This window comes from Oncorhynchus mykiss, chromosome 18, assembly GCF_013265735.2.
Source record: "Oncorhynchus mykiss isolate Arlee chromosome 18, USDA_OmykA_1.1, whole genome shotgun sequence".
Taxonomy (NCBI): domain Eukaryota; kingdom Metazoa; phylum Chordata; class Actinopteri; order Salmoniformes; family Salmonidae; genus Oncorhynchus; species Oncorhynchus mykiss.
The window spans coordinates 18094567-18117423 of NC_048582.1; the positions used below are offsets into that span (position 1 = coordinate 18094567).

Genomic DNA, 22857 nt, shown 5'->3' on the forward strand with positions numbered 1-22857 from the left:
AAGGTCAGGGCGTGACAGATGTTTTGGGCTGAGCCTCAGAAGGGAGAAACACAAACGGCAACATTTTGGAGCCAAACACTGATGCTCAGCCTGATAATGGAAATAAACCACACGAGACCTACAAGCTCTTAGAATATATACACAAGAGACCTACAAACTCTTAGAATATATACACAAGAGACCTACAAACTCTTAGAATATAAAGAACCAGTCAAAAAGTTTGGACACACCTACTCATTCAATGGTTTTTCTTTATTTTTACTATTTTCTACATTGTAGAATAGTGAAGACATCAAAACTATGAAATAACACATATGCAATCATGTAGTAACCAAAAAGGTGTTAAACAAATTTTATATTTGAGATTCTTCAAAGTAGCCACCCTTTGCCTTGATGACTGCTTTGCACACTCTTGGCATTCTCTCAAACAGCTTCACCTGGAATACTTTTCCAACCGTCTTGAAGGAGATCCCACATATGCTGAGCACTTGTTGGCTGCTTTTCCTTCACTCTGCGGCCCAACTCATTCCTTACCATCTCAATTGGGTTGAGGTTGGGAGATTGTGGAGGCCAGGTCATCTGATACAGCACTCAATCACTATCCTTCTTAGTCAAATAGCCCTTACACAGCCTGGAGGTGTGTTGGGCCATTGTCCGTTTGAAAAACATAGTCCCACTAAGCACAAACCAGATAGGCTGGTGTATTGCTATAGACTGCTGTGGTAGCCATGCTGGTTAAGTGTGCCTGCAAACTTGATGATTGAGTTGGAGGTGTGCATGGCCACGCAGCCAAGGGTGAACAGGGAGTACAGGAGAGGGCTGAGAACGCACCCTTGTGGGGCCCCAGTGTTGAGGATCAGTGGGGTGGAGAGGTTGTTTCCTACCCTCACCACCTGGGGGTGGACCATCAGAAAGTCCAGGACCCGGTTGCACAGGGCGGGGTCGAGACCCGGGGTCTCCAGCTTAATGATGAGTTTGAAGGGTACTATAGTGTTAAATGCCGAGCTGTAGTCAATGAACAGCATTCTTATGTAGGTATTCCTCTTGTCCAGATGGCAGTGTGCAGTGTGATGGCGATTGTGTCGTCTGTGGACCTATTGGGGCGGTAAGACAATTGGAGTGGTTCTAGGGTATCAGGTAGGGTGGCGGTGATACCATCCTTGACTAGTCTCTCAAAGCACTTCATGATGACAGAGGTGAGTGCTACGGGGTGATAGTCATTTAGTTCAGTTACCTTAGCTTTCTTGGGAACAGGAATAATGGTGGCCATCATGAAGTATGTGTGCACAGCAGACTGAGATCGGGATGAATTGAATATGTCCGTAAACACACCAGCCAGCTGGTCTGCGCATACACTGAGGACGCGGCTAGGGATGCTGTCGGGGCCGTCAGCCTTGCGAGGGTTAACACGTTTAAATGTTTTACTCACGTTGGCCAGGGAGAAGGAGAGCCCACAGGCTTTGGTAGTGGGCTGTGTCAGTGGCATTGTATTGTCCTCAAAGCGAGCAAAGAAGTTGTTTAATTTGTCTGGGATCAAGACATTGATGTCCGTGACGGGGCTGGTTTTCTTTTTGTAATCCGTGATTGACTGTAGATCCTGCCACATGCGTCTCGTGTTTGAGCCATTGAATTGTCACTCTACTTTGTCTCTATACTGGCGCTTTGCTTGTTTGATTGCCTTGCGGAGGGAATAGCTACAATGTTTGTATTCGATCATGTTTCCAGTTGCCTTCCCATGATTAAAAGCAGTGGTTCGCACTTTCAGTTTTGCGTGAATGCTGGCATCAATCCACTGTTTCTAGTTAGGGAAGATTGTAATAGTCACAGTGGGTACATCATCACCGATGCACTTGCTAATAAACGTGCTCACCAAGTCAGAGTATACATCAATGTTATTATCTGAGGCTATCCAGAACATATCCCAGTCCACGTGATCGAAGCAATCCTGAAGTGTGGAATCCGATTGTCAGACCAGCGTTGGATAGACCTGAGCACAGGCGTTTCCTGTTTTAGTTTCTGTCTATAGGCTGGGAGCAACAAAATGGAGTCATGGTCAGATTTGCCGAAGGGATGGCGGGGTAGGGCTTTGTATGCATCGCAGAACTTCGTAGCAATGGTCCAGAAAGCTACCAGCTCGTGTCGTGCATTCGATATGCTGATAGAATTTAGGAACCTTGTTCTCAGATTAGCTTTCTATGTCTGACCAGTAGGCCACTCCGTCTGCCTCTCCAGCGTTGTTTTGGATCAGCCTCTGGGATTAGATCCCATGTCCAGGGTGGAGGTCCGAACAAAGGATCCGCTTCGGGAAAGTCGTATTATTGGTCGTAATGTTGGTAAGTTGACGTCGCATTTATATCCAATAGTTCTTCCCGGCTGTAGGTAATAACACTTGAGATTTTCTGGGCTAACAATGTAAGAAATAATACATTAAAAAAACGAATTACTGCATAGTTTCCTAAGGACCTGAAGTCAGGCGACCATCTCTGTCGGCGCCATTTTGTATGGGTGGCTACTTTGAAGAATCTGAAATATAACATATTTACATTTGTACCAACACTTTTTTGGTTACTACATGATTCCATATGTGTTATTTCATAGTTTTGATGTCTTCAGTACTATTGTACAATGTAGAAAATAGTAAAAAGAAAGAATGAGTAGGTGTGTCCAAACTTTTGACTGGTACTGTATAATCACAAGACACCTACACCTACAAACTCAGGCTAGTAGTCCAGATTCTCAATCTCAGATCCACCTGCAGAAGTAGACAGACATACACAGTTATATTGCAATAAAGGTTAAAAAATATATATAAAAAAATTGCAGAGTAGAAAAAGGCCAATGTGATCATCATATTCAATAGGTAATGCTGGACAATAACAGTATCATGCAAATATTTTAGGATTTTTCCCAAAGAGATCCTATTAAATTATTGAGTTCTAAATTCTGTAAATCTGTTGAGTTTTCCATCGTCTCTGCTACAGTTTCCTCAAGGGAGAGCAGTTTGCGTTTGTAACTTGTCCGAATCAAGACTGGACCTCTACAGTTGCCATAGCCAAACGTCACTTTGGAGCGAAAGTTTTCAAACGGCTCCTTTGAGGAAGACATGAGGGCCGAAATGTTGTCGTTTCTCTCATAGCAGTGTACAATTTAGCCAGCTGTTTTTAAATAGAGCGTTTTGTGGACTGTTCACAGTCCCTGGTCTAAAGATGGAAGGCTTGGAGATGTCCGCTATGATACCTGCACTGCAGGAGCTAGCGAGGTGAGACTCCGCTGTTTTTACGCTGGACATTGTTATTGTTTAGCTACTGTAGGTAGCTAACATGCTAGCTAATGCTGGCTAACTTAGTAAAGTTTTCTAACTGCTCGGCATATTGCTGTTTAATATAATAATTGAACAGTGTGACTTGATAAACGTCAATAATGCTAACTAGCTCGGTAGCTTGTTAATAGTACACTTCGCTAGCTACTGTAGCTAGCTAACTACATTGCTGTAACAACTTGTCAATGCAGTAGAATCAGTCATGCATATCAGACACATTGAAGGTTTGACAATTTTCTACACTTCCAGTGCCACCGCAGAGGAATACAACAAGGTGGTTCAGAAGCCTCGTCAGATTCTCTGTCAGTTCATTGACCGAATACTGACAGACGTAGATGTCGGTGAGTCGCTGTTTCTCGCTCTGTCGCTGTTTCTCCTCGCCCAGTGTATTGACTTTGTGTCTGTTTCAGTTGCGTTGGAGCTGTCTAAGAGGTCCAGTTCAGAGCCAGCGTGTGTGATGCTGTTGGACTTTGTTCAGCACATTATAAAGTCTTCCTCTCTGATGTTTGTCAACCCTGCCTGTCAGCTGGCCCACTTCACAGACACGCAGCAGAGCAGCACCGGTAAGAACGCACACACACACACACACTTGTGGTTTAAACTGTCCTCTCCTCCTTACTCAACTCTCCCTTATTCTCCCGCTCCCTTATTCTCCCGCTCTGTCTCTCTCGCTAGAGTTCAGTAGGTGGGTTGTCGGCAGGTTGCTGCGGGTCGCCGCGTCTCCAAGCTGTGACGTCATCCATGGGCGTGTCTCGGCCGTGCTCTGCTCCCTACTGCACGCACTCAGACCGCGAGCACCAATCACCTTCAACGTCATCGCCAAAGAGATGCTTGGATTGGCCCAGGACCTCAGCAATCTGCTCTACACACACACACACTCACACACCCCAGGAACACATACACACTCTACAAACACACACACCTTGTGGCCGGTAACCCTGCAGTCTTTCTCTGTCTCTCTCACCCCTTATCTCACCCCCTCACCCCTCCTCCTCCCCTCGCCTGCCTCCTTGGAAACCCTGGTTGCAGTGACAGTGAACGTTCTGACCGATGCCCTCAGGGGATTGGCCAGCCGCAGGGAGATGGGGGTGGCTTGGGAGGCGGGATGTTTGGTCTTGGCCTATGGGAGTGCTCGGTTAAGGAAGGTTGCTATGGTGATGCTGAGGCGGTTGGCAGAGATTGGTGGGTTCCCGGAGAGGCGGAGTCAGGAGTTTTTTACAGCGTACCTGATGCTGCTGGACACACACACACCTGAGCCAGAGACATATGGGGGAGAGCTGCTGAAGCTGACCCAGTGTGTGTTTGGATCTGCGCACACACCTGCTCACACACACACACGTTTTGAGCGTACCCACCTGGCCCAGCTGTTGGAACGTGTGTGTGTTCTGGCAGGGGCGGGTTTAGTTCTGGAATTAGAGGTTAGCCAATCTCTGAGCTTTGTCTTTAACTTCCTGTTGTCCGTTCCACCGGGATACGAGAGCGCCTCGTCGCTACGGAGACAGAGAGTCACTGATGTCTGCAGAAACCTCACACACTCCATCGGGATGGAGAAACAGTCTGAGGTACGCACACACCATAGAGGTAGAAAGAGGACTCATCTTTGTATCTGTGCAATTATTAAGTTTTTCTCAGCATGGCCTGCGCAAGTGAATCAATCTCTATTTTAAAGTGGTCAATTTTCTTCTTCTTTTGTGTAAAAAAAAGCGTAAAGCTAATGTTGATGATTTACCACCACCTGCAGTGCTGGAGTCCTGAACCAAATCTTGTGTGTCATTAATTTATTGTGGCCACTAGACGGTGATATTTTATAAACCATAGGCAACCCAATTTGAAAAAGAAGACAATGCTTTGATCGTTGACTGATCGCTGACTGATCGCTCCCAACCCATTGTAGTCTCCACCCAGTTGACTATTTTAAAATGGTGGAACCCCTCACTGGCAATGACCATGCTGAAACGGGTTTTATCCATCTAGAGTCCCCTTTCCACCTGTATCACACACACACACACACACACTGGCCTTCATTTATCAACCAATTGCATTTGGTTTGAATATTTGTGTAAAATCAACTTACAGTCCTCTGTGTGTGTGTGTGTGTCAGTGTGTGCATGGGTTTCTTTACACTGCCCTGAAGGCTGAGGTTGCCGTGGTGATGCAAGAGAGGGAGGATGGAGAAACGGCTGCTAAGCGACCCTGTCTACCCATCACCCCCCTGGCCAGCAAGACCCCCGAAACCCCCCCGATGTGAGTCACATCTGATCTCTACTCTCTAGATCACTCTAAACCCTACTGTCCATATCAACGTGTTACCATCTTTATCTTTATTTATGTGTGTGTGTAGGGAGGTGGACATGCGTGTGCGTAGTGAGGTGTGGGCGGCAGTGAGCAGCAGGCTGGATGACCTTCTGGCTTCTCTGGTGAACTGTGACCTTGACCCGACGACCCCTGAGCCTGATGCTGACCCTCAGATGACACTGAGAGCTCTGGAGGGACTCTCTCTCATCCTGCACCTGGCTGGCCTCTGTTACACACACACCAGGTATATCACACACACACCCAGAAGGTAACATACACACACCAACACACACCAGGTATCACACACCCCACATTATCTCTCACACAGATCTTTCCATCTCTCTTTCTCTCCTCCAGTTCCTCCTCTCTGCTGTGGCTGTCTGCCTCCACTCTGGGCAGGGCTTTGGAAACCTGTCAATCACTACTGGGTGGGGCTAAGTCTACCGCCGACCACGCCCATATACGGTCTGCCATCCAGGTGGCTGTCAGAATACTGGACTCCATCATCTACCTGACAAGTAAGAAAACACACACGCACACACACACATACACATATAAATTGTTGTCATGTAAAATGTCGTTCTTGCCTCCGTGTCTGTGCGTAGTGAGTAGCCCGGCTGAGGACAGTGGTCTCCAGAATAGTGTGTGCGCGTTGCTGTCCGTGCCATGGGTGTGTGAGCTGTCGTCTGTCCCAGCCTATCAGATGGCAGGATTCCCCCCCAGCCTCCCCGACTTGGCTAAGAGAATGTCTCCCTGCTACTGTGAGTTAGTGTGTGTGTGTGTGTGTGTGTGTGTGTGTGTGAATATAACATCTCTGTCTCTGCAGCCCCCCAGGTCCAGGCGGAGTGTGTGTTGCTGCTGTCTCTGCTGCGTGAGGATGTGTGTGTGTCGTGGCGTGTGTCTGTGTGTTCCCAGGCCCTGGAGAGTCCCCATGAGGTGGTCAGGGCCAGCGCTGTCAGGAGCTTTCCTCTACTACTGCACCATGTGGGACAAACACACCACAACCTGACACACACCACGTTAATGTAAGTACACACACCACAACTTGACACACACCACCTTAATGTAAGTACACACACCACAACCTGACACACACCACCTTGCACACTGACATACTTTCAGCGTTTCCATCACTGTGCCAAGGGTATGCTAACAGTGTTTCTGTCTGTGTAGGAGTGTCCTGGAGGACAGCTCAGAGCAGGTGAGGGCGGAGCTAGCTGGTATTTCTGGTCACCTGACCTGCGTCCTATCGGGGAGCTCCAAATTAAATGTCAATCACAAGGAGCCCCTCCCATTACCCATGATCCTTTGCTCCCGCCTCGGCCTTGCAGCTGAGCATGCTGGGAAGGGCACTCCCATTGGAGCATCCGTCATCAAGCCTGTCCTACCTCTGCTACGACCGAGTAGCAGCAGTGTTGCCAAAAGAGGTGTGTGTGTGTTCTTGTTTTAATGTTGACGAAATGAGTGTGTGAGATCTTACGTGTGTGTGTGTGTGTGTGTCTTAGCGTTCCTAGATGCTCTGCCGCACCTCTGCCAGCATGTCAACCTTGGAGGCGGAGACAGTGACTCTCTGGCCATTCTGAGAGATCTGATTGGCCTAATAGAAGACCCAGACCCGTCAGTCAGAACACTCTTCAGCCAATCAGTTCGCTTTCTGCTGGCGGAGCCCACCTCCGAACCTGACCAGGATCCAGTCAAGGAGCTGCTGGTGTCTCGTGTGAAGGAGGCGTTCAGTAAGGCTAAACTCAACAGAGACGACGAGCTACGCAGCACGCTCATACTGACCACTGGAGAGATTGGCAGGTAACACACACATCAGAAAACACTTTATGTCTTGTTGAAAAAGATGTGATGGAGATGAATTAGACCTTGGTGACAGTTCTAACAATCTTTCTCTCTGTCTCTCCCTCCCTCTCTCTCTCTCTCCCCCAGGGCTGCTAAGGGTAGCTTGGTGTCGTTCTCTCTCCTGAGGTTACTTCACTGTCTCCTGTCCAAGTCCTCTCCTGTCTCTGTCTCAGCCTACACACAGATCACTGCCCTGGCCACAGCTAGAGGACTCAAACTACAGACACTGTTCAGTCAGTACAAGAACCCTGTCTGCCAGGTAACCCTGTCTGCCAACACACACACACTTGTATATAATCACAACTGCCTGCTTGTACCTGGTTGTACCAGTGTTGGTGTGTGTGTTTAGTTCCTGGTGGAGTCTCTCCACTCGCGTCACGTCGGCTCCCTGCGGAGCACGCCAGAGCAAGGTAGCCAGCTAGCCAATCAGAGAGAAGTAGCTCTGGACATCCTGTCTCAGGTCGCCCACGCCTTTGACTTCCCTGACCTGCAGCGCTTCCTCACGGTATGTACACACACACACATATATACAGTTGAAGTCGGAAGTTTACACACACTTAGGTTGGAATCATTAAGACTAATGTTTCAACCACTCCACAAATTTCTTGTTAACAAACTACAGTTTTGGCATGTCGGTTAGGACATCGACTTGGTGCATGACAACAATTACAGACAGATTATTTCACTTATAATTCACTGTATCACAATTCCAGTGGGTCAGAAGTTTACATACACTAAGTTGACTGTGCCCTTAAACAACTTGGAAAATTCCAGAAAATTATGTCATTGCTTTAGAAGCTTCTAATAGGCTAATTGACATAATTTGAGTCAATTGGAGGTGTACCTGTGGATGTATTTCAAGGCCTACCTTCAAACTCAGTGCCTCTTTGCTTGACATCATGGGAAAATCCAAAGAAAACAGCCAAGACCTCAGAAAACAATTGTAGACCATTTCCAAACGCCTGAAGGTACCACGTTCATCTGTAGAATCAATAGTATGCCAGTATAAACACCATGGGACCACGCAGCCATCATACCACTCAGGAAGGAGACGCGTTCTGTCTCTTAGAGATGAATGTACTTTGGTGCGAAAAGTGCAAATCAATCCCAGAACAACAGCAAAGGACCTTGTGGAGATGCTGGAGGAAACAGGTACAAAAGTATCTGTATCCACAGTAAAACGAGTCCTATATCGACATAACCTGTAAGGCTGCTCAGCAAGGAAGAAGCAACTGCTCCAGAGCCGCCATAAAAAAGCCAGACTACTGTTTGCAACTGCACTTGGGGACAAATATCATGCTTTTTGGAGAAATGTCCTCTGGTCTGATGAAACACAAATAGAACTGTTTGGCCATAATGACCATCGTTATGTTTGGAGGAAAAAGGGGAGGCTTGCAAGCCGAAGAACACCATCCCAACCATGAAGCACGGGGGTGGCAGCATCATGTTGTGGGGGTACTTTGCTGCAGGAGGGACTGGTGCACTTCACAAAATAGATGGCATCATGAGCAGGAAAATTATGTGGCTATATTGAAGCAACATCTCAAGACATCCGTCAGGAAGTGAAAGCTTGGTCGCAAATGGGTCTTCCAAATGGACAATGACCCCAAGCATACTTCCAAAGTTGTGGAAAAATGGCTTAAGGACAACAAAGTCATGGTATTGGAGTGGCCATCACAAAGCCCTGACCTCAATCCTATAGAATTGTGTGGGCAGAACTGAAAAAGCGTGTGCGATCAGGGAGGCCTATAAACCTGACTCAGTTACACCAGCTCTGTCAGGAGGAATTGGCCAAAATTCACCCAACTTATTGTGGGAAGCTTGTGGAAGGCTACCTGAAACGTTTGACCCTAGTTAAACAATTTAAAGGCAATGCTACCAAATACTAATTGAGTGTATGTAAACTTATGACCCACTGGGAATGGGATGAAAGAAAAGCTGACAAATCGTTCTCTCAACTATTATTCTGACATTTCACATTAAAATGAAGTGGTCATCCTAAATGACTTAAGACTAGGAATTTTTACTAGGATTAAATGTCAGGAATTGTGAAAAACACAAACAAATGTCAGTTTGTTTATTATAATCTAGAACTTGATATTGAAATCAGCAAGGATTTAATTTGGACCAATTGAAATGTGTGTATACAGTTTGTGTGTGGTGTGTGTGTTTGCAGAGGACTCTCCAGGTGCTCCTCCCCTATCTGGCCGCGAAGGCCAGCACCACAGGCTCCGCCCTCATCAGGACGCTGGCCAATGAGATGAAAGCGAACCGGCGCGAGATCCTGATCAACAACTTTAAGTACATCTTCAGCCACCTGGTGTGTTCCTGCACTAAGGAGGAGCTGGAGAGAGCCTTCCACTACCTCCAGAGAGAGACGGAGATAGAGCTGGGCTCTCTGCTGAGGCAGGACTTCCAGGGCCTGCACAACGAGCTGCTGCTACGCTTGGGAGAACACTACCAACAAGTACACACACTGGGGCATTGCTTTTTGTCCAACATCCTTTAGCTGGAATATGTTCACTTCATGTCATCATGGCCTTGTGTGGCTTATTGCGTTGTCTGTGTAGGTGTTTAATGGTTTGACTGTGTGTGTTTGTGTGTAGGTGTTTAATGGTTTGACTGTGTGTGTTTGTGTGTAGGTGTTTAATGGTCTGACTGTGTGTGTTTGTGTGTAGGTGTTTAATGGTTTGACTGTGTGTGTTTGTGTGTAGGTGTTTAATGGTTTGACTGTGTGTGTTTGTGTGTAGGTGTTTAATGGTCTGACTGTGTGTGTTTGTGTGTAGGTGTTTAATGGTTTGACTGTGTGTGTTTGTGTGTAGGTGTTTAATGGTTTGACTGTTTGTGTGTAGGTGTTTAATGGTTTGACTGTGTGTGTTTGTGTGTAGGTGTTTAATGGTCTGACTGTGTGTGTTTGTGTGTAGGTGTTTAATGGTTTGACTGTATGTGTTTGTGTGTAGGTGTTTAATGGTCTGACTGTGTGTGTTTGTGTGTAGGTGTTTAATGGTTTGACTGTGTGTGTTTGTGTGTAGGTGTTTAATGGTTTGACTGTGTGTGTTTGTGTGTAGGTGTTTAATGGTTTGACTGTGTGTGTTTGTGTGTAGGTGTTTAATGGTTTGACTGTGTGTGTTTGTGTGTAGGTGTTTAATGGTTTGACTGTGTGTGTTTGTGTGTAGGTGTTTAATGGTCTGGCCATCCTGGCCTCATTTGCCTCCAATGACGACCCGTACCAGGGACCCCGTGACATCACCACCCCGGAACACATGGTAATGACATCACACTGATGACATCATTGCTTTTCTGATTAGTTTCTAGGAGATGCATCAGTCCTTTAGCAGTGGCGAGTCTTCCTCTTTACTTTAAATCTCTCTCTCTCTCCCCCAGGCTGATTACCTCCAGCCCAAGCTGCTGGGCATCCTGGCCTTCTTCAACATGCAGCTGCTGAGCTCCAGTGCTGGGGAGAAGGACGGTAAGAAGATGGCCCTGACCAGCCTGATGGCCCTGATGAAGATGATGGGCTCCAAACACACCAGCTCAGTCCGAGTCAAGATGATGACCACACTACGGACTGGACTACGATACAGACAAGACTTCCCTCTGCTCTGCTGCCAGTCAGTACACATAGTGCTAACACACGTACACACACACACACACACACTAATTCAGTTTGCTTGCTTCCTTCTTCCTGGTTATAACTTATTGTTTCCTGTGTGGACAGGACGTGGGAGTGTTTTGTGCGTACAGTAGAGCCCGCCCACCTGGGGCCGTTGCTCAGTCATGTGATCGTGGCGCTTCTTCCGCTGATACCACTCCAGCCCAGAGAGACTGCTGCTATAATACACTACCTCATACTGGACAACAGGTAACTGGACACACACACACACCACCCACACACCACCCACACACACAGGTGACAATCTCTGTCTGTGTCCTACAGGGAAGAGGTGCAGGACTATCTTCATGAAATCTACTTCCTGCCAGACCACCCTGAACTCAAAGACATACACACTGTCCTGCAGGACTACAAGAAGGTGGGAACACACACACACACACACACACCCACACACACACAGTCCTACAAAAGGTGAGTACACACATATGGGTTATTACCCTGGCCAGATAAAGTCCTTCCAGCCTTTGGTCCGTAGGCCTGAGACGTTCACCCAAAAACACTGTTTTACTCCGCAGGGGAAAAGCTCCAATACACTCACTTTTGATGATGACGAAGATAATGAAGGTTCTCTTCTCTCTAGTTGACGTCCAGGACCAGTGACCTGGCTGCAGGCCTGCAACTCTCCATGAGGGCTGTCCAACACGAGAACCTGGACGTCAGAGTTCACGCTCTGACCAGCCTCAAGGACATGATGCACAGCAACCAGGTGTGTGTTGTTTCTTTAACAACACATGATTCATAGTTGTCACATTTTGTGTGTTTTGCTGAGAGGCTGTGTGTTATGTTCTGCTGTGTGTGTGTTCTCTAGGAGTGGTTGCTGCGACAGGTGTGTGCGTCGGAGGCGGTAGAGCCAGTCATCTCCTCATTAGTCTCAGTGTTACTGCGAGGTTGTCAGGACTCTTCCCCGACGGCCAGGCTGCTGTGTGGGGAGTGTCTGGGGGAACTGGGGGCCGTGGACCCTGGACGGCTGGACCTCTCGCACACACACACACACGGCAGCAGCAACACCTTCGTGGTAAGGACAGAGCGTGAAAACGCTGTGAAATGAACACAGAAAGGAAACCGCGTTTCTTCCAATTTGTTGAATCTGAATAAATATTTGTGTGTGTGTGTGTAGAGTGGGGTGGAGGAGAGTAACTTTGCCTATGAACTACTGACGGAACTGACCAGGACTTTCTTGGCGTATGCTGATGATGTCAGAGCACAGGACTCGGCAGCCTATGCAATGCAGGTACACAAAATCTAATTCTTTATTGTTAACAACCAATTCATTCATTGGAGGCAAAAACATGGAGCTCCTTCCTGACACGTGTGTGTTTGTTCCAGGAGCTGCTGTCTATATTTGAGTGTCGTGAGGGCCGTAGTGACTCCCCTGGTCGACGGCTGTGGAGGAGATTCCCTGAACAAGTCCAAGAGATACTGGAGCCTCACCTCAACAGCAGGTACTCTCTCTCTCACTATCTCACTCTCTCACACACACACATACACACCACATCATCTCTCCTGTTTGTGTAGGTATAAGAGCAGTCAAAAGGTGGTGAACTGGTCCAAGGTGAAGAAGCCTATCTACCTCAGCAGCCGAGGAACCAAGTTCTCTGATTGGTCAGCTACCTGGGCCGGATACCTCATCAGCAAGGTAACCTCTGAGCCTGGACTTTAACCACTCTCAGCTAGCTTTGCTGGATACCTCACCAGCCAGGTCAGTCTTGAAATATATACCCTAGTTCATGGCCAACAATAAAAAAAACACTGGTCCCAACATTAAACCCTGTGGTACACACTTTTAAATGTATATGTGGTAACGCTGTTTTTAATTTATAAACAAATTAAAATGGTTTGGGGGATAACTTTCCGACACGTTGTATGGGTTTGTTTCAGGTGAGACATGAGTTGGCCAGCAAGGTATTCACCTGTTGCAGTTTCATCATCAAACACGACTACAAAGTTACCATCTACCTGCTGCCCCATATACTGCTTTACATGCTGATAGGCTGCACTGCTGTTGAACAAGGAGAGGTACTACACACAGCTCACTACCTCCTCTTTCTTTATGACTAATAGAATTACAACAACTAAAAGCTTATTTAGATCAAATGAACATAATTAACTCCAACTGAGATTACATTTATTGTGACATTAAATGATTGATCTGGCCTCCTCACTGCATCGCAGTGCCTGAGGCATCACTACAGACCTGGGTTTGATCCCAGGCTGTGTCGCAACCGGCCGTGACCGGGAGTCCCATAGTGCGGTGCACAATTGGCCCAGCGTCGCCCGGGTCGGGAGGGTTTGGCTCATCGCGCTCTAGTGACTCCTTGTGGTGGGCCGGGCTCCTGCAGGCTGACTTCAGTCGTCAGTTTCCTCCAAGACATTGGTGCAGCTGGCTTCCTGGTTAAGCGGGCAGATGTTAATTAAGAAGCGCTGTTTGGCGGGTCATGTTTCGGAGGATGCATGACTCAACCTACGTCTTTCCCGAGGCCATTGGGGAGTTGCAGCGATGAGACAAGATCATAAATACCAATTAGATATCACAAAATTGTGGCGGAAAAGGTGGTCAAATACAAAACAAAATGTAAAAGTTCAATTAAATCTGTTTCTCCAGGTAACAGAGGAAATGCTGGCTGTGCTCACAGAGGGTGATGGGCGTGGCGGGCGTGTCCAGGAGGCCTCATCTAGCCTTTCACAGCTCAGTACTCAGAACCAGGAAGCAACGTCCAGCCTATCACAGCTGAGCACCCAGACGGTGTTCAGTATGCTGGCTCACCTCACCCAGTGGAGCCGACACACACTGTCGGCTAGAATCAAACACAGCGGTTAGTAGCACACACACTTCATTGCTGAACCTCAGAATGCACTGTGTAATAACAGAGCTCAGGCGTGGAATTATGATTCCCTTTGAAGTGTGTCTCCTTTTGTCTGTGTGTGTGTTTACAGAAAGTGGTGACTACCAGCGGGTGGTAGCGTTTCTAAAAGGCATCCCTCAGGACGTGTTAGCCAAGGCCTCTCTACGGTCTAAAGCCTACACCAGAGCCCTGATGCACTTCGAGGCTTACATACTGGAGAACAAAGAGGACATCCAAGATCATCTGAGCTTCCTACAGGTAACTCTCTCACACACCACCGCATCACGTCTACCGGTGAGACACATACTGAATAAAGAATCCTAACACGTGTGTGTGTGTGTGTGCAGACGCTGTACGCGGCCATGCACGAACCGGACGGTGTGAGGGGTGCGAACGCTCTCCGGCGGGAAGAGCCGTCCCTACGGGAACAGATTCTAGAACACGAGAGCATCGGGTTGCTAAGAGACGCTACGGCCTGCTACGACCGGGCCATACAGCTGGAGTCCGACCAGGTAACACACACACACACACACACATACACGTGTTGATGAAGTGTGTATCAGTATATGTGGTTGTGAATACAGACTGCAGTGAACTCTGTCTCCCTGTCTAGATAGGACACTACCATGGGGTGATGAGTTCTATGCTGGGGCTGGGACAGCTCTCTACTGTCGTCACACAGGTCAATGGAGTCCTGGCCAACAGGTGACAAAACACACACATCCATGCTAGTCCAGTAAATGAGTCCTTTCCATTGTAAACACAGGTTATTTTCACCTGGTTATCCGTAGGCCCCAGTGGAAGTCTGATCTGAACACCTACAGGGTGGAAGCTGCCTGGAAGCTCAGCAAGTGGGACCTACTGGAGGACTACCTGGGCTCTGGTGAGAACACACACACACATGTTGACGTTGTTGACATTGCTATAACATTTGACCGTTGTTTTGGTGTGTGTGTGTGTGTGTGCAGATCGTAAGTCCAGCACGTGGGGTGTGAGGCTGGGTCAGATGCTGCTAGCGGCTAAGCGGCGCGACACGGAGACGTTCTACGACAAACTGAAGCTGGTCAGGACAGAGCAGGTGGTGCCTCTAGCTGCTGCTAGCTATGAGACTGGGACCTACCAGAGAGGATACGAATACATCGTCAGGTCACACACTAACCTCCTCACACACAGATACACCCACCTTTATACACACATACAGGCACACTGATGTGTGTATTTGTGTGTGTTTAGGCTCCACATGCTGAGTGAGTTGGAGCATGCCTTCACTGACCTCCAGAAACAGAGAGAAGGCCATGCCCCTAGCGCAGCCACGCTGCCCTCCCATTGGCCAGATCGGCTGGAGATGACCCAGAATTCTTTCCGCGCCAAAGAGCCAATCCTGGCCCTGCGGCGAGCCCTGCTGAGCATCGGCTCTAGGTGAGTCCCACTAGACTCTTTGAACCCAGTGTGAAGGAATATTTGATGTTTGTGCTTTTCTAATAACCAATTAGACTGGGTTCATGTAAGTGACTGATTGATCGTGCCTGGGAAGAATCCTCACTATCAGTATCTGCAATTAGGCAGTACGCCCAGACCCTTGTTTTGAGAACGAAAGATATGTCAGTTTGAAGGTCTCAGCTTGGAGAGAAGAAGCCTCGTGAGGTATTGAGGTATTAGGGGAACTTCAGGTGTCCCTGGTGGTCATTTCCACAACACCACTAAGCTAAAGCCGAGGCAATCACTCTGAGAGCTAATGCTAATTTTCACATCACAGGCAAGGTTACTCATTTTGTGTGTGTGTGTGTGTGTGTGTGTGTGTCTCAGTGTGTGTGAGGGGCTGGTCGGAGAGTGCTGGTTGCAGAGTGCCCGGGTGGCCAGGAAGGCGGGACATCATCAGACAGCCTTCAACGCTCTGCTGAACGGACAGAACACACACACTGCCGAACAACTGACAGAGAAGGCCAAGTGGCTATGGTCCAAGGTACACGCATATAAACACTAACCTACTCTCTCTTACACACAAACACATATGCTCTCACTCACTCACTCACACACACTCACATGCATCTCTCTCTGTGTCTCTGTAGGGAGATGTCCACCAGGCGTTGATAGTTCTCCAGAAGGGAGTGACTCAGTGTTTCCCAGTCGACCAGCCTCTCTCAGACCAGAGGAGTCTACAGACCAAAGGTAAAGTCTACTGTTGTTAATAATGACATAACATAATGAGATGTAATTACAGATATGGGTCATGATGATATGGCGTTTCAGGTAAAGCCATGCTTCTGGTGGGACGCTTCATGGAGGAGACAGCCAACTTTGAGTCCAACGCCATCATGAAGGCCTACAAGGTACCTAGCACGATACTACCCAACACGATACTACCCGACATTATACTACCCAACCCGATACGACCCAACTACCCGACATTATACTACTCGACATTATATGACCCAACTACCCAACATTATACTACCCAACCCGATACTACCCAACTACCCGACATTATACGACCCAACTACCCGACATTATACGACCCAACTACCCGACATTATACAACCCAACTACCCGACATTATACAACCCAACTACCCGACATTATACGACCCAACTACCCGACATTATACGACCCAACCCGATACTACCCAACATCATACTACCCAACTACCCGACATTATACTACCCAACTACCCGACATTATACTACCCAACACGATACGACCCGACATTATACTAACCAACCCGGTACGACCCAACTACCCGACATTATACTACCCAACCCGATACGACCCAACTACCCGACATTATACGACCCAACTACCCTACATTATACGACCCAACATTATACGACCCAACTACCCAACATTATACTACCAACCCGATACGACCCAACTACCCGACATTATACTACCCAACTACCCGACATTATACTACCCAACATTATAATACCCATCGCGATACTACCCAACTACCCAACATTATACTACCCACCGCGATACTACCCGACATTATACTACCCAACTCGATACTACCCGACATTATACTACCCAACGCGAAACAACCCAACACTCAACCATATACTACCCAAAAGCTCTACTACCCAAGACGATACTACCCGAACTATGAACCATATATTACCCAACGCTATACTACCCAACACTATCAACCATATACTATGCAATGCTATACTACCCCAATGCAATACTTCCCAACACTATCAACCATATACTACCCAACAGTGTCCAGTGCCATCATGAAGGCTTACAATGTACCCAACACTAACGTTGCCTTCCTCTACCTCTGCAGGATGTGACCACCCTGCTACCAGAGTGGGAGGATGGTAACTTCTACCTGGCTAAATACTATGACAAGTTGATGCCCATGGTGACAGACAACAAGCTGGAGAAACAGGGCAACCTCATACGATACATCGTCACCTACTTTGGAAAGTAAGACGAGCATCTCTCCTGTCGTAATATTGAAATGTCTACTGGCGGATATTGTCGCCACCACTTCTGCACTATGTCCTGTGTTGTTGTCCAGAGCTCTGCAGTTTGGGAACCAGTACATCTATCAGGCCATGCCTCGGATGCTGTCTCTCTGGCTGGACTTCGGGGCCAAAGTTTACGAGTGTGAGAAAGGTAACAGTGTGTGTGTTGGTCATTGAGGGGGAGAAAGGTAACAGTGTGTGTTGGTCAGTGAGGGGGAGAAGGGTAACAGTGTGTTGGTCAGTGAGGGGGAGAAAGGTAACAAGGTGTTGGTCAGTGAGGGGGAGAAAGGTAACAGGGTGTGTGTTGGTCAGTGAGGAGGAGAAAGGTAACAGGGTGTGTTGGTCAGTGAGGAGGAGAAAGGTAACAGGGTGTAAGTTAGTGAGGGGGAGAAAGGTAACAGGGTGTGTGTTGGTCAGTGAGGGGGAGAAGGGTAACAGTGTGTAAGTTAGTGAGGGGGAGAAAGGTAACAGGGTGTGTGTTGGTCAGTGAGGAGGAGAAAGGTAACAGTGTGTGTTGGTCAGTGAGGGGGAGAAAGGTAACAGTGTGTGTGTTGGTCAGTGAGGGGGAGAAAGGTAACAGTGTGTGTGTTGGTCAGTGAGGAGGAGAAAGGTAACAGTGTGTAAGTCAGTGAGGGGGAGAAAGGTAACAGTGTGTGTGTTGGTCAGTGAGGAGGAGAAAGGTAACAGTGTGTAAGTCAGTGAGGGGGAGAAAGGTAACAGTGTGTAAGTCAGTGAGGGGGAGAAAGGTAACAGGGTGTGTGTTGGTCAGTGAGGGGGAGAAAGGTAACAGGGTGTGTGTTGGTCAGTGAGGGGGAGAAAGGTAACAGTGTGTGTGTTGGTCAGTGAGGGGGAGAAAGGTAACAGGGTGTGTGTTGGTCAGTGAGGGGGAGAAAGGTAACAGTGTGTGTGTGTTGGTCAGTGAGGGGGAGAAAGGTAACAGTGTGTGTGTTGGTCAGTGAGGGGGAGAAAGGTAACAGTGTGTGTGTTGGTCAGTGAGGGGGAGAAAGGTAACAGTGTGTGTGTTGGTCAGTGAGGGGGAGAAAGGTAACAGTGTGTGTGTTGGTCAGTGAGGGGGAGAAAGGTAACAGTGTGTGTGTTGGTCAGTGAGGGGGAGAAAGGTAACAGTGTGTGTGTTGGTCAGTGAGGGGGAGAAAGGTAACAGTGTGTGTGTTGGTCAGTGAGGGGGAGAAAGGTAATAGTGTGTCTGTTGGTCAGTGAGGGGGAGAAAGGTAACAGTGTGTGTGTTGGTCAGTGAGGGGGAGAAAGGTAACAGTGTGTGTGTGTTGGTCAGTGAGGGGGAGAAAGGTAACAGTGTGTGTGTGTGTTGGTCAGTGAGGGGGAGAAAGGTAACAGTGTGTTGGTGTTCTTCTTGCTCTGTGTATCTCTCCTAGAAGGGCCTTTAGACAAACCGAGACATGTTGAACTGAATAACATGTCCATCCCTCCCCTCCATAGCGGGTCGAACAGAGCGGCAGATACGCGTGGAGCTGGGGAAGATCAACCAGGTGGTCAGCGACCACTGCACCAGGCTGGCTCCATACCAGTTCCTCACTGCCTTCTCCCAGCTCATCTCCAGGGTGTGTCACAGCAGTGAGGATGTCTTCAACGTCCTCATGGACATCGCTGCCAAGGTGCTGCTGGCCTACCCTCAGCAGGCCATGTGGTTGATGACCGCAGTGTCCAAGGTAGGGGAGGGGTGGGGTGGGAGTGGGAGTGTGTGGGGCAGGAAGGGATGTGTGTCTGAGTAGCTACTGTCCTACCTTGCATGGAGTTTAAAATGATACTTGAGAAAGTGATTTTCATGTCATAGGCTCAAAGCACTTGCTAAATGTGTGTGTTCCAGTCGTCCTACCCTACCCGTATGAACCGCTGTAAGGAGATCCTGAGGAAGGCTGTCAGTCTGAAGGAGAGTCTGGGGAAGTTCATAGGAGATGCCAACAGACTGACTGACAAACTACTGGAGCTCTGCAACAAGCCGGTACACACACACACACTGCTAACACACACACACTGCTAACACACACACACTGCTAACACACACACACTGCTAACACACACACACTGCAGACACACACACTGCAAACACACACACACTGCAAACACACACACACTGCAGACACACACACTGCAGACACACACACACTGCAGACACACACACACTGCAGACACACACACACACTGCAGACACACACACTGCAGACACACACACTGCAGACACACACACTGCAGACACACACACTGCAGACACACACACACACTGCAGACACACACACACACTGCAGACACACACACACACTGCAGACACACACACACACTGCAGACACACACACACACACACTGCAGACACACACACACACACACTGCAGACACACACACACACACACACACTGCAGACACACACACACACTGCAGACACACACACACACTGCAGACACACACACACACTGCAGACACACACACACACTGCAGACACACACACACACTGCAGACACACACACACACTGCAGACACACACACACACACACACACTGCAGACACACACACAGACACACACACACACACACACACTGCAGACACACACACACACACACACTGCAGACACACACACACACACACTGCAGACACACACACACTGCAGACACACACACACTGCAGACACACACACACTGCAGACACACACACACACACACACTGCAGACACACACACACACACACTGCAGACACACACACACACACACACTGCAGACACACACACACACACACTGCAAACACACACACACTGCAGACACACACACACCCTGCTAACATATCAGTATGGGGTCAATTTCTCTCTCTCTGTTTTCCAGGTGGATGGTAACAGTACTCTCAGTATGGGGTCCATTTCTCTCTCTCTGTATTCCAGGTGGATGGTAACAGTACTCTCAGTATGGGGTCCATTTCTCTCTCTCTGTATTCCAGGTGGATGGTAACAGTACTCTCAGTATGGGGTCCATTTCTCTCTCTCTGTATTCCAGGTGGATGGTAACAGTAGTACTCTCAGTATGGGGTCCATTTCTCTCTCTCTGTATTCCAGGTGGATGGTAACAGTACTCTCGGTATGGGGTCCATTTCTCTCTCTGTTTTCCAGGTGGATGGTAACAGTACTCTCGGTATGGGGTCCATTTCTATCTCTCTGTATTCCAGGTGGATGGTAACAGTACTCTCAGTATGGGGTCCATTTCTCGCTCTCTGTATTCCAGGTGGATGGTAACAGTAGTACTCTCAGTATGGGGTCCATTTCTCTCTCTCTGTATTCCAGGTGGATGGTAACAGTACTCTCAGTATGGGGTCCATTTCTCGCTCTCTGTATTCCAGGTGGATGGTAACAGTAGTACTCTCAGTATGGGGTCCATTTCTCTCTCTCTGTATTCCAGGTGGATGGTAACAGTACTCTCAGTATGGGGTCCATTTCTCTCTCTCTGTACTCAAGGTCCTAAACGATATCTTAACCGCCATCGATAAGAAACATTACTGTGCAGCCGTATTCATTGATCTGGCCAAGGCTTTCGACTCTGTCAATCACCACATCCTCATCGGCAGACTCAACAGCCTTGGTTTCTCAAATGATTGCCTCGCCTGGTTCACCAACTACTTCTCTGATAGAGTTCAGTGTGTCAAATCGGAGGGTCTGTTGTCTGGACCTCTGGCAGTCTCTATGGGGGTTCCACAGGGTTCAATTCTTGGACCGACTCTCTTCTCTGTATACATCAATGAGGTCGCTCTTGCTGCTGGTGAGTCTCTGATCCACCTCTACGCAGACGACACCATTCTGTATACTTCCGGCCCTTCTTTGGACACTGTGTTAACAACCCTCCAGGCAAGCTTCAATGCCATACAACTCTCCTTCCGTGGCCTCCAATTGCTCTTAAATACAAGTAAAACTAAATGCATGCTCTTCAACCGATCGCTACCTGCACCTACCCGCCTGTCCAACATCACTACTCTGGACGGCTCTGACTTAGAATACGTGGACAACTACAAATACTTAGGTGTCTGGTTAGACTGTAAACTCTCCTTCCAGACCCATATCAAACATCTCCAATCCAAAGTTAAATCTAGAATTGGCTTCCTATTTCGCAACAAAGCATCCTTCACTCATGCTGCCAAACATACCCTTGTAAAACTGACCATCCTACCAATCCTCGACTTTGGCGATGTAATTTACAAAATAGCCTCCAATACCCTACTCAACAAATTGGATGCAGTCTATCACAGTGCAATCCGTTTTGTCACCAAAGCCCCATATACTACCCACCATTGCGACCTGTACGCTCTCGTTGGCTGGCCCTCGCTTCATACTCGTCGCCAAACCCACTGGCTCCATGTCATCTACAAGACCCTGCTAGGTAAAGTCCCCCCTTATCTCAGCTCGCTGGTCACCATAGCATCTCCCACCTGTAGCACACGCTCCAGCAGGTATATCTCTCTAGTCACCCCCAAAACCAATTCTTTCTTTGGCCGCCTCTCTTTCCAGTTCTCTGCTGCCAATGACTGGAACGAACTACAAAAATCTCTGAAACTGGAAACACTTATCTCCCTCACTAGCTTTAAGCACCAACTGTCAGATCAGCTCACAGATTACTGCACCTGTACATAGCCCACCTATAATTTAGCCCTATCAACTACCTCTTTCCCAACTGTATTTAATTTATTTATTTATTTTGCTCCTTTGCACCCCATTATTTTTATTTCTACTTTGCACATTCTTCCATTGCAAAACTACCATTCCTGTGTTTTACTTGCTATATTGTATTTACCTTGCCACCAAGGCCTTTTTTGCCTTTACCTCCCTTCTCACCTCATTTGCTCACATTGTATATAGACTTGTTTATACTTTATTATTGACTGTATGTTTGTTTTACTCCATGTGTAACTCTGTGTTGTTGTATCTGTCGTACTGCTTTGCTTTATCTTGGCCAGGTCGCAATTGTAAATGAGAACTTGTTCTCAACTTGCCTACCTGGTTAAATAAAGGTAAAATAAAATAAAAAATAAAAAAATTCCAGGTGGATGGTAACAGTACTCTCAGTATGGGGTCCATTTCTCTCTCTGTATTCCAGGTGGATGGTAACAGTACTCTCAGTATGGGGTCCATTTCTCTCTCTCTGTATTCCAGGTGGATGGTAACAGTAGTACTCTCAGTATGGGGTCCATTTCTCTCTCTCTATATTCCAGGTGGATGGTAACAGTACTCTCAGTATGGGGTCCATTTCTCTCTCTCTGTATTCCAGGTGGATGGTAACAGTAGTACTCTCAGTATGGGGTCCATTTCTCTCTCTCTGTATTCCAGGTGGATGGTAACAGTACTCTCAGTATGGGGTCCATTTCTCTCTCTATATTCCAGGTGGATGGTAACAGTACTCTCAGTATGGGGTC

General features: G+C 47.8%; 1 protein-coding gene across 2 annotated transcripts in view; it reads left to right on the forward strand.

Moving 5' to 3' along the window:
• The first annotated feature begins 2996 nt into the window (after positions 1-2996).
• Positions 2997-22857, forward strand: part of atr (ATR serine/threonine kinase) — a 31801-nt gene continuing 11940 nt past the window's right edge. The window contains exons 1-38 of one of the 2 annotated variants that reach the window (XM_036952110.1): positions 2997-3259; positions 3569-3660; positions 3730-3882; positions 3995-4881; positions 5421-5563; positions 5661-5858; positions 5972-6132; positions 6220-6375; positions 6441-6639; positions 6788-7041; positions 7120-7417; positions 7547-7718; positions 7809-7964; positions 9636-9926; positions 10636-10725; positions 10844-11070; positions 11178-11321; positions 11397-11490; positions 11713-11838; positions 11941-12147; positions 12250-12363; positions 12459-12574; positions 12648-12768; positions 13011-13148; positions 13735-13945; positions 14067-14233; positions 14323-14487; positions 14589-14680; positions 14767-14858; positions 14944-15121; positions 15209-15394; positions 15782-15938; positions 16045-16144; positions 16226-16305; positions 17259-17401; positions 17496-17593; positions 18898-19127; positions 19286-19420. In XM_036952110.1, the coding sequence (XP_036808005.1) occupies positions 3207-3259; positions 3569-3660; positions 3730-3882; positions 3995-4881; positions 5421-5563; positions 5661-5858; positions 5972-6132; positions 6220-6375; positions 6441-6639; positions 6788-7041; positions 7120-7417; positions 7547-7718; positions 7809-7964; positions 9636-9926; positions 10636-10725; positions 10844-11070; positions 11178-11321; positions 11397-11490; positions 11713-11838; positions 11941-12147; positions 12250-12363; positions 12459-12574; positions 12648-12768; positions 13011-13148; positions 13735-13945; positions 14067-14233; positions 14323-14487; positions 14589-14680; positions 14767-14858; positions 14944-15121; positions 15209-15394; positions 15782-15938; positions 16045-16144; positions 16226-16305; positions 17259-17401; positions 17496-17593; positions 18898-19127; positions 19286-19420 (6624 nt within the window). In that variant the 5' untranslated portion in view covers positions 2997-3206. The remainder of the gene's footprint in view (positions 3260-3568; positions 3661-3729; positions 3883-3994; positions 4882-5420; positions 5564-5660; positions 5859-5971; positions 6133-6219; positions 6376-6440; positions 6640-6787; positions 7042-7119; positions 7418-7546; positions 7719-7808; positions 7965-9635; positions 9927-10635; positions 10726-10843; positions 11071-11177; positions 11322-11396; positions 11491-11712; positions 11839-11940; positions 12148-12249; positions 12364-12458; positions 12575-12647; positions 12769-13010; positions 13149-13734; positions 13946-14066; positions 14234-14322; positions 14488-14588; positions 14681-14766; positions 14859-14943; positions 15122-15208; positions 15395-15781; positions 15939-16044; positions 16145-16225; positions 16306-17258; positions 17402-17495; positions 17594-18897; positions 19128-19285; positions 19421-22857) is intronic. The other variant, XM_036952112.1, reaches the window with a different exon arrangement.